This window comes from Schistocerca nitens, chromosome 7 (assembly GCF_023898315.1).
Source record: "Schistocerca nitens isolate TAMUIC-IGC-003100 chromosome 7, iqSchNite1.1, whole genome shotgun sequence".
Lineage (NCBI taxonomy): Eukaryota > Metazoa > Arthropoda > Insecta > Orthoptera > Acrididae > Schistocerca > Schistocerca nitens.
Window position 1 is genome coordinate 18,237,408 of NC_064620.1, and position 12,103 is coordinate 18,249,510.

General features: G+C 44.7%; 1 protein-coding gene across 1 annotated transcript in view; it reads right to left on the reverse strand.

Annotated features, from left to right (window-relative positions):
• Positions 1-6,313: 6,313 nt before the first annotated feature.
• LOC126195215 (protein dachsous-like) overlaps positions 6,314-12,103 on the reverse strand; it is an 86,375-nt gene continuing 80,585 nt past the window's right edge. Inside the window, exons 4-5 of the mRNA XM_049933734.1 lie at positions 6,712-6,768; positions 6,314-6,466 (exon numbers count right to left, since the gene is read on the reverse strand). Of these exons, the coding sequence (XP_049789691.1) occupies positions 6,314-6,466; positions 6,712-6,768 (210 nt within the window). The remainder of the gene's footprint in view (positions 6,467-6,711; positions 6,769-12,103) is intronic.

The following is a 12,103-nucleotide window of genomic DNA, read 5'->3' on the forward strand; positions in this document are numbered from 1 at the left end:
TTAATACGGAGGAAGTGTCGTTTCTACTGAACAACTCGATGCAACTATATCGTGTAACAACGTGTGGCGAAGACAAGTTAGATATGCAACACCGGCAACCCTTTTACATGCAAAGAAGACATCAACGCGAGTCAGTGACCAGTTTCAACTCCTTTCCTTCGCTTTGAGATTACCCCTGATTTCCTGCAACAAGATGACAAGTATGGAAGCAAAAAGCGTGTTGTGTCTGCTACCCAAGAGCACACGTCTTGCTCTCAAATTGTAGCACTTCATTCTGGGACTGTCCAGCTTTGATTATTTCACTGCCTTTGGATTTTCTTGTGCAGTAAATGGGAACCAAATTGCTTTTTATGGCAAGAAGAGTTCCGGAAAAAAAGAATCAGAGTGGATTTTCTGAACAGAACTTTGATACAAAAGCACAGACTATCGCTTCAGAAACGTTCCCTCTTTGTGCGGAATCTGATGGAATGAATATTTAACGGTACTGTATACCTTAACTAAAGCACAGACTTCTACATTGTCGTATGCAGTAAAACGACCGGATACTGCGTGGAGGTGGCTTTTAAGCAATTAATTCGTGTGACAGTGCCTTTGAAGTCGACGTTCCTGAAATGTTTTCAACAATCCTTTTCAGAAAGCTGTAGTCTCTCAGAGATACTGCCAAATTTCAGTTTTTACACACAGATGTTTCGATAATACTTGCACGATTCACGAGCAGATGGCGTGACAAACACATTCGCAACGGAACGAATGAGGATGAACTGAGTGAACGAAAGCTGTTTCCCAGTCTCAACAAAAGGTTGCTCCATGTGACAATACCGAAATTATAGGTAGCCGAAATATACAGTCTATATGGAGCCTTCACGTATTTAACAGACTGCAGCGGAAGCCAACGCTTACACAATTCTCTGTTGCTTAACTCTTTCTCCCAATCAATTGACTTGGCCTTGAACTCCAAGTGTTCGGCCTTGACTTTTACATCCCTTTATCTTTCCCGAAATGAATTTTTTACTATCTCGAAAAATTTCCACTTCTTCTCGTCCACATTTAACACCTCAATACTATTCACAAAGTCGGCATTGTTTGCTCTATCCAGTTCTGGTGCATCTATACCGATACATTCCACCAGATCTACACCTACACACAGTTCATACACTATGTGATCAAAAGTATCCGGACACCCCCAAAAACATACATTACAAACCAACAGACCCTTTTTCTGTATCCAACCCTTTCAATCCTGTGGAACCTCTGACCTCCTTCCTCTAACTCTATTCTTTACCAATAAATTCTAGTGGATGCCCCGTAATTCTTTAAAAGATTATCTCCCTTTATGAGTCATCATTTTCTATTTTAAAGTGAAAAAATGCCATGGTTATATTGTAAATGCAATCGAAGCAAATTATCATTCAGAATTTTAAAAACACCTGTAAATAATTCACCTTTATAATTGAATTAGACCGACTTTATGTGATTTAAAACTCTTATGTTGAAGCCGAAATGTTTGTACCGCCCACAGCTCACTCTGACACTCCACAGAGCATTTATGGCGAGGGAGACGAACCTGAATAAAAAGAAGTAATCGACCGACTTTGAAGAAAAAGATATAGCTGTCGTCAAGCCGAAAATTAGTTTGAGCGCCACAATCCTCTTCTAGGAGGTAATGTTGTTCCCTCCTACGACCTTTGAAATTACTTACTCAGCCTTTTTTGGGGGGGCATATACCTCAACGTGAAGACCCAAATACGGTGCAATCCGACATTTTTCACATTAAACAACACTACGAGCGATTTGGCAAAGATGTGCTGTTCTTCCTTTGTAGACCGGTGTGTTCCTCTGTCCCAGATGCTCAGTCCGAGTTTCAACTCCGTACAGCAGTCACGCGATTTTTGACAGCTCAATCAGAGAAGATGTGTTTTTGTTGTGTTTTATGAAAATGGAACAGCGGAATTCAGAGCAACGTTAAGCAATCGGTGTTTGTGTTAAACTCGGGGAATCCGCGAATGCGACCTCTGAAAAGGTGAAGCAGGCCTATAGCGCTGGCACAGATCATCTTTGGAAGGCGGAAAACACGTTGAAATGCACCTCACTCAGGGCGACCTTCAACTTCAAAAACCCACGAAAACACCGAACGTTTGTGCGCTCTTGCGAGATCAGACCGACGTTTAACAATTTGACTGAAGATTCGCACATTGCAGACAAATGAATGCTCCATCACGACAACGTCATATGTCGCACGGCCACGGCAATTTTTGGCCTCAAATGGCATTCCTGTTTCCAGAATGAGATTTTCACTCTGCAGCGGAGTGTGCGCTGATATGAAACTCGAACTCGGGACCTTTGCCTTTCGCAGGCAAGTGCTCTACTGGCAGAAGTAAAGCTGTGAGGACGGGGCGTGAGTTGTGCTTGGTAGCTCAGTTGGTAGAGCACTTGCCCGCGAAAGGCAAAGGTCCCGAGTTCGACTCTCGGTCCGGCACACAGTTTTAATCTGCCAGGAAGTTTCGGCATTCCTGTTGTTCCACAGCCCCCCTATTCAGTTGATCTGAGTCTCGTGGATTTTTACTTTTCCCGAAATCGTAAAATGACTTCAGTCAAAAGAGTGTGACCCTACCAGTTGAAGCCCTTCAGCGCTGCTAACAAGACTGGTAAGAACGACTCGATAGGTGTATAGCTGCCGAAGCGAACTACTTTGAAGGGGCCAATAATATTGTTTGAAAAAAATTAAAACTTTCGTAGATAAAAAAATCAGTCTCGTTACTTTTCTCACGCACCCTGTGTATCTTTCCAACATTTGCTCGCAGAATGACTTCTGGCCATCTCTACTCCTGCAAGTATGCGGACTCTGTCATGTGTGCGGCATTCAGGTAGCTGAGCAGCCGAATGAAAGCCGGAATCTAAGATAGTTGCGCACACTCTCGGTCATGTACGTCCGTTTGGCGGAGTGGCGCGGCTAGGTGCGGAGTGCGTCGAGCGGCGGGCGAGTGACATTCCTGGGTGCACTGCGAAACCTGTTGCGGCGGGCGCAGCGCAGCGCCGCGCCGCGCCGTCGAGCCATCGCGGGGTAGGCGGCACACGCGCTGCGCCCGCCACTGTGCGGCGCGCTCGTGTGTGTGTGTGTGTGTGTGTGTGTGGACGTGACGGGGCCGCGGGACAGCCACTCGTCCGCCTGTCACTTGCGGTTACGCCGCCTCTGACGGCTGGAATCTCAAGCAGACTCGCGTCGCAATCAGTACGGTTAAGTACTGATCTCAAAGTGCACCGTGCCGCAGTCGCCGTTTCGCCGGCAGAAATTTATTGCTGTTGCGTCATTTCGCTCCCTACTTCGACGGCAAAAACGGCACAGAGAATCGGCAATGTTGAGCCACTGAGAATGTTGCGTCTTCACGGAGAGGTTATCGAGTAAGCTGTATCGAGACGAAACAGCTATGCCTTGTCTAGCTCATACAATTAAAGTTTCTATCTGTTTACCCCCAGTTTCACGTGCACGTTTGGTACATTAGAGACCTTTACTTAGCCCTCGCCATGTCGCCAGAGGATCGCGGCGAGCATCTTCTTTCAGCTCGATGCTGACACTGATAAGTACGAGGTCGGAGAGTAGTAGCTACTGTTGTCATTTAGATGGAGACCCCTCAACATCAAACGCATATCTTCTACATTATAGCATTTTCTTATATATTCATTAATACTCTGTCCCTACGTTTAAGGAATATGAAAATCTGTACCTATGCTCTATTCAGCGAATGCAACATCCGTCTTCTCTCTATTTATCTTGCCCGCAGCTCGTGGTCGTGCGGTAGCGTTCTCGCTTCCCACGCCCGGGTTCCCGGGTTCGAGTCCCGGCGGGGTCAGGGATTTTCTCTGCCTCGTGATGACTGGGTGTTGTGTGCTGTACTTAGGTTAGTTAGGTTTAAGTAGTTCTAAGTTCTAGGGGACTGATGACCATAGCTGTTAAGTCCCATAGTGCTCAGAGCTATTTGAACCATTTTCTGTTTATCTTACCCCGAATAACGCTTCAGTGCCAGTTTTTGCTGAAAATGGTTCAAATGTCTCTGAGCACTATGGGACTTAACTTCTGAGGTCATTAGTCCCCTAGAACTTAGAACTACTTAAACCTAACTAACCTAAGGACAACACACACATCCATGCCCGAGGCAGGATTCGAACCTGCGACCGGAGCGGTCACGCGGTTCCAGACTGTAGCGCCTAGAACCGCTCGGCCACTCCGGCCGGCTTTTCCTGAAAGACTTAACCTCTCTCTCGATCTGGACATCTGTTCCTCTCTTCGTGTGTAACTTCGCTTACGTACATCATTTGCTTGTCTGTTGAGTGACTTAAACTCGATTTACACTGTGTCGGACCTCAGAATATACGATTCACAGAGCAAGATAAAAAAGAGTGAAAAATGCGCAATGTGCTCCAAAGAGTTAACTACTAGGATATACAGAACAATATTTCTCAACTGTCAAACTGAGCAGCGTGCGCATTACGCTGGTCACTACAACTCATTAAAAGCTCTCGTGTGCACACTCACTAAGGATTAATTACGTAATTTTTTTCTTATTTTTCAATTATTTACTTCACGCATTGTATTTATCGGTCCCTCCCAAATTTATTTAGCAACTTTGTTCCTGCTAAATTTGATCATTTTCACCTTACGTTTGCTTATCCTCAAATCAAACCTATCGTAAATATGCCGTGCATTCTATTCGAAAGTTCTACTGGAGTCTCATTCAATTGCGGACAAAAGTCGTCCGATGTCTGCGAACTAGAGCGTTGTTGTTGTTGCTGCTGTTGCATTCAGTCCGAAGACTAGTACAGTGCGGACACAGTATAACGTGGCAGGTGGCCGCGAACGGAAACAAACTAGAACTCAGACCAACCGAGAGGACAGGAGGAGTGTGGAGGAGAGAACCTTGCCCTCCTCTCAATGTTCTAAGCTCCTACGAAAGAAGAACAGGTATAATGGTCATGCGGATCGCCGATTCGTTCTGGCGTTTTGAGGGTCGTTCTCGAACTCCGTCATGTTCCACAATTAGTGTCTTCGATGACTTAAAAACAATGCCCGCATCTCGTGGTCGTGCGGTAGCGTTCTCGCTTCCCACGCCCGGGTTCCCGGGTTCGATTCCCGGCGGGGTCAGGGATTTTCTCTGCCTCGTGATGGCTGGGTGTTGTGTGCTGTCCTTAGGTTAGTTAGGTTTAAGTAGTTCTAAGTTCTAGGGGACTGATGACCATAGCTGTTAAGTCCCATAGTGCTCAGAGCCATTTGAACCATTTTTTTAAAAACAATAAAAGAAAATAAAGACTAGTGCACAGGACAAAGCAAAATGGAGACCACAAGGAATTTGGAACGGCTAGAGCACAATTGTTTTCTGAGACATGGATCAGAATTAGTCTCTTCGTTCATTTTAAAATAAGAAAAGAAAATCAGGAGTAGCGCACAAGACAAAGCAAAACGGAGACCACAACGAATTTGGAACGGCTACAGCACAATTGTTTGTGTAGGTTGCACTGTCGTAGTTCAGATCGAACAGCTACCTTTATCTGACACAACCGCAGGTAAATACACATCCCCCGCCTCCCTCAAAAAAATGGTTCAAATGGCTCTGAGCACTATGGGACTGAACATCTATGGTCATGAGTCCCCTAGAACTTAGAACTACTTAAACCTAACTAACCTAAAGACATCACACAACACCCAGTCATCACGAGGCAGAGAAAATCCCTGACCCCGCCGGGAATCGAACCCGGGAACCCGGGCGTGGGAAGCGAGAACGCTACCGCACGACCACGAGCTGCGGACCCGCCCCCCACCTGAAACTACCACGTTAAAGTCTATCCTGTACAACTCTTCATCTCTGCATAACTACCGGAACATACATATATTTGAACTTCCATACTGTAGTCAAGTAATGGACCCCCATAATTTTTAACAAGCACACTTCCCTTCGTTACCAGACTGACTATTCCTTTTGACCTCTGGATGTCTCCTATCAACCTTTCCTTTTAGTCAATTTGTGCCATAAATTTCTTTTCTCCTAAGTTCGATTCACTATCTTTTCACGCAGTCTACTCTTCTGTAGCACGACATTTCGACAGCTTATATTCTCTTCTTGCTGAACTGTCTACCGTCCGCGTCTGTCTCCGGCACAAGGCTACATACCAGACATCAGAGCACTGGCATTTGTTTCTGTTCTCCCGGCAGCAAACGTGGAAGTGGTGGGGCCGCCCAGGAGGAGCCGGTGCTATGAGGTGAGGAGGGGAGGGGAGAGGAGAGGCACCGGGCCCCAAGGTCAGCCGGCCGGCCGCCGGGAGGTTACGCACGGGCAACCCCGCCGCCTGCACCGGCGCGCCGAGAATTTCGCAAAAATATCGGGTGGGGGGCGTGCCGGCCCGGAATTAAACCTGCGCTGCCGATGTGTGCTGGCTGCGCCGCCTGCTCCTCTGTGCCGTGCCGGGCCGGGCCGTCCTGCGCAAGAACGCAGCCCCGGGCTCCACGCCGAATTACCATTTTTTCCTCCCTCCTCGCTCCACCGCCGAGAGGAAACCTACATAATTACCGGCCGCCATCTCACACGGCGCTATTAACTGCAACCTACAATCACCGACCATATTATATTGTTATATTTCTTGAAATAATGAATTTTTTCCTCCCCGTCAGGTAACTAGTTTACGAAATACAAGTTGCGGCCTTCGCTTACGTTGGCGACTCGCCTTGGGCTCGAGTTTTACGGCCGCCGCCTGCAGCTGGCCGTTGTTGTTTGGTCCCAACTTGCAACACACAGACCATCAGGTTGTTCTCAAATTCGCACATCACTAGCCACCGTACTTCCGTTACGCCATCAAACGCGGTATGACGCACCTCTGACTAATTCTCTGAACTGTGGGGGCCTGTGATCCTACATCACCAACCACAGAAACAGCATCAGCAGGCTGTCGTTCCTTTAAAAAGGTAAAGCTTTCATCAAGCCGAAGATTGGTTTCAAACTACAAGTATGCTGTTTCCTCACTCCGATCTCTGAATTGACTTAACCATCCAGTTACAGGGGCACTTACAGTTCAACAATGCCTCCGAATCACTGTGCAACTCCGCTTTCTTACACATAAAAAAATAATATCCAGGGGCGAAACAAGTGATAAGTTACAGATTAAAATTCTAGGAGTGACGATCTTCAGATTTGTAGCCTAGTATTTTACCATTGACCCAGCGACGGCCAAATGTGAAAACTCTCACCCGTCAGTTACTTACAGTGTGTATGTCATAAAAAACAAACCCAGAAAATGTGGACTAAAATCGCATCGATATAGTCCAGTTTCTGAAACTGGTAAAATGAGTTTTCATACAAGAGTTTCATGTAGCTAGAGCCTGAACAATAAAAAGATAAATTATTAATTTAAATTTTGTTGCCTTGAGCGCGAGTTCAGAATTGCCGATATCAGCGTCTAAGTGTCATTTAATAATATTTTAATGCCCGATTTGAGGGAATTTTCTGTGAAACTAGTACTATTGCGCGATTGGTCACTCAAAGAACTTAAAAATCAACCTTCCGTGGACGTTAAGCGAATGTAATAATTACTATTCCAGTATTTTTGATGTACTATCAAATGTACATTAATGACCAAATACTACCTGTCAGGAGACCATTGAATTGATCAAACGGCAACCAGCCATTACATTTACGATTTATTTGTCCAGTGGCGCCATACTCGTCTCGAGCTCTTTTAGCTTATTTTCACTGATAGTACCTGTATTTAAAGCATTCTGATAGCTACGATGTTTTCCGGTGACACATTTGTGTGTCGAATAGTCCGTTTCGCCTATGATAAACAGCAAACGGAATTATTGTGCTTCTTTACCTCTCATTCGCGAGAGATGAAGTTATGAAAGAGCTGGGTGATGGTGGTAGTAATGCTTATTAGTGTTGTGTATCTCTGCGAAACGAATTACGGAAGCATTGTGAGAAATCAGTTTCACTATGTCTTTTTAAATCTTAGTAATTACGCAGTGGCGTTTGATCTTTGCTCATTCTTTAAACTTGTTATTTATAGCAAACCAGTTAATCTAGTCAGTACAAGATTTATTATTGGTGAGACAAGAGTGTTTACTTTGACTAACTGACATCAAGATAGTTGTATCAAAGTACAGAGTAAGCGGAAGAGAGAACTAAACAAATAACGTTGTACTCGTACTACAAACAGAAGAGTAACATGTCTTGGCCTTCCCCTGACCACTGAATTGACGTGCCCTTTACCTGAACAACAGTTTAAGTCGGATTCCGAAACACGGTGCAAACTGACATTTTTGACATTCAAAAACCATTATCAGATGTGAAACAGCTGAGAGGTGACATCTAGGGATCATTAAAGACTGAACCCCTAATCTTTGTGCCTATGGACTCACAATTAGCCACTACCTTAACGAATCACGCGCATGGGAGGACTAAATGTTCAAGTAATTACGCTGTTTGAACGTAAAGAAAACCCGAAGATTTTAATTAGTTTTAATTTATTAGCATTATCGACTGAATTTCAAAGTAACATGGCACTGACTAGTACATAGAATAAACTAACACCTAATACGGGCGAGAGCCGTGACAATGATCTCTAACCTCGTTAAACTTATCAGTAACTTTGACTGATAGGCTGTTCACAACTCACTGTGTAAGTTTCAGTTCGTTTTAGGGACATTTGTAATGATTGGTTTTCCATCTGAATTTTCAACTGCAGATTCACTGCAGGTTAGACATGACGCAATTCAAATCTCATAACGCATTTTAGTTTTCATTTATAAGGTAATATCTGAAACGTTGGGACAACCTAGAATCTGACTGCGGGCAAGTATGAATTATGAATTATCATTCCTGGAATGAGTAAATGAGAATGAAAAAGAGAAATTACGTGTTTACCGGCAGTATTATGTAGATTGTTTTCAGTGCCTCTCCTAATTGTTGATAGAGGTAATATGGCTTAACAACTTCGTTGCAAAGTGTTCTCTACTGTAATGTAAAGCCATTTGAACCTGTAATGTAAAATGGTGAAGCATCAACTAATGGCTCTGAGCACTATGCGACTTAACTACTGAGGTCATCAGTCGTGTACAACTTAGAACTACTTAAACCTAACTAACCTAAGGATATCACACACATCCATGCCCGAGGCAGGATTCGAACCTGAGACCGTAGCGGTCGCTCGGTTCCAGACTGTAGCGCCTAGAACCGCACGGCCACTCCGGCCGGCCGAAGCATCAACTATACTAAAACTTTGACTCAGTTAGGTGCAAGAGACACGTATGCGGCAAAGAAATTCTCGCATTTTTGTCTATTCGAGATGAAGCAACGTTTCCTCTTCCTTATTTAAAAAAAAAAAAAAAACGTGAGGGAAAGAAGAGAGATAGAAGAAAAATAGGAGTAACTCGGAACGGAACAAACAGAAAGGTGGGTATTGAAAAAAGAAGGGAGCGCCGGGTGGGGAGTAACGAGTGAAGAGTTTAGCGCGGCCGCTGATTACGCGCTGCCACCGCAGAAGGCAACTGCGGCCCTCGCGCAAATTACTGGCCGGCGCGCTGTGCGGATGCACACGTGCACCGGCCGACTGGCCGTGGAGGCGAAAACGCGACCTCGGACTTGTTCACGGCGCCCTGTCGGCGCGGAAAGCCGCGCCGGAATAAACGACGAATTTATAGATCATTAAAGGCGGAAGAGCGTTACCAGAGGACAAATAAAAAAAAAAACTTTTAGGGAACAGCCACGTTTATTTATGCCCCTAACTTTTACTTGATTGATATTTAAATACGTCACTAAATGTCACTGCGGGCCAAAGCGAAACCTCGAGTTGCTTCTCACAATCAACCATTCCCATGTAAATTTCACTCAATAAAAAGAGAGGATTAACGTTATTTCATGACAAAGTAACCGTGAAAAGCTTTTAGAGGAGGCAATAATGAACAACAAAGACTAATCGAGACGAGTGATAGAGAGAATGGGAGTCGACCCGCGTGCCGCACCAACGCGTTCGCTAAGCCCTACTTTTTATTACCTCTTCTGCACTGCTCTCTCGAGGCGAGCAAACATATTTACACGAACATCTTCTCTTATCCGAGTTCAAGCGGCTGTCTGCGAGCCAACATTTCACGTATTTTACTGCTACGTTACACATCTGCATTTTCTAATTACTAGCACCCAATCCGCGAAATAATGACCAGCACAAGATGTCCTGTAAACAGCTGAAAACCGGCAAATCCAATTTCCCATACCTGGCTTGAGGACTTCATTTTCTGGAACTGAATAGTACACCGTGCCACGCTTTTAAGTGTCGAACACATTTTCCAGTCGCCGGCCGCTGGTGGCCGAGCGGTTCCGGCGCTACAGTCTGGAACCGCGCGACCGCTACGGTCGCAGGTTCGAATCCTGCCTCGGGCATGGATGTGTGTGTTGTCCTTAGGTTAGTTAGATTTAAGTAGTTCTAAGTTCTAGGGGACTTTGACCTCAGCAGTTGAGTCCCATAGTGCTCAGAGCCATTTGAACCATTTTGAACATTTTCCAGTCAAAGAAGTAACGTAAGCTATCTGGAATATATAACGTTTTCTACATTTTTGATTAAGATTACAGTTACACATACGGAATGGTTTCCAATGTTTGAATTTCGTAATAATTATTTCGGGTGCTTCCAAATCCAAGAAAAGGGTTAATTTCGTTATTTGGGAGACATTTTCTCAAAATAAACGTGCCACCAAAACCACCACGGACATAATATGTTTAATCGAGTGACTCTTTTTCTTCAATTTGTTCCATTACAGTACCGTATTTCAATGTAGAAATAATCTGCGTGCCATTCTCAAGAAGATATTTTGTAAAATTTCGAGAAAAGTGTGTTTGTCTTCGTGAAAGTAATGATGAGACAGACTGACCTGAGACACTAAGGGGATGAAAGGTTACACGAAAAATTCCGCTGACTGTCTTAAAACTAGAGTTTTCTTTTAATCGCCAATAGCTTGAACGTCAGGGCTTCATCTTAGTAAGCAGGGAATTTCGTTGGGATAATAAGTTTCCTGTGGAAACTAAAGGTGAAATTGGACAGAGGAATGCAGGGAGGTCGTTAGATCAGAATAGAATTTTAACTAATCATGTACCTCCCTAATGGAAATGTAATGCAGTTTCTTTTTCAAAAAAATGGGTCAAATGGCTCTGAGCACTATGGGACTTAACAGCTATGGTCATCAGTCCCCTAGAACTTAGAACTACTTAAACCTAACTAACCTAAGGACATCACACAACACCCAGCCATCACGAGGCAGAGAAAATCCCTGACCCCGCCGGGAATCGAACCCGGGAACCCGGACGTGGGAAGCGAGAACGCTACCGCACGACCACGAGATGCGGGCTTTCTTTTTCACTTTATTCGCTTATACATAATACTCGTATTTTCTAGTTTTCAACATTATCCGGAGTCCACGTTTAAGTGAAGGTCTACCTTATAACTGGCGTGTAACTCCATTCTAATGTCGGAGGAAGGCAGAGCGTACCATCTGCAACAGCCAAACAAAGCTTTGCAGTGTTCAAATCAATCTTCTGATGTAGGTCTGCGACACTAATTACTCGTAAAACTTATACTTTCAACGAGGATCTCGTATTGTGCACATACTTTCTTAATGCTAAATCTACACACATAACCCGCTTACCCACCATATGGTGCGTGGTGGAGGATACCTTGTACTATTAGTACTGTTTCCTTTCCTGTTCCACTCGCAAATACAGTGAGGGAAAAACGACTGTGTATATGCTTCCGCACGAGCCCTAATTTCTCTCATCTCGCATTCGTGGTCTTTACGCAAATTGTACATTGGTGGCAGTAGAATCGCTCTGCAGTCCGCTTCAAACGCCGGTTCTCTAAATTTTCTGTGTACTGTACCCAGTAAACAACGTCGCCTTTCTTCCAGGGAGACCACTTGAGTTGCCTAAGTATTTCCGTAATACTCGCTTGTTGATCGAACGTACCGGTAACAAATCTAGCAGCCCCCTCTCAATTGCTTCGAAGTCTGCTTTTAACCCGATCTGGTAGGGATCCCAAATACTCGAGCAGTGTTCAAGAATTGGTCGCACTAGTGTTC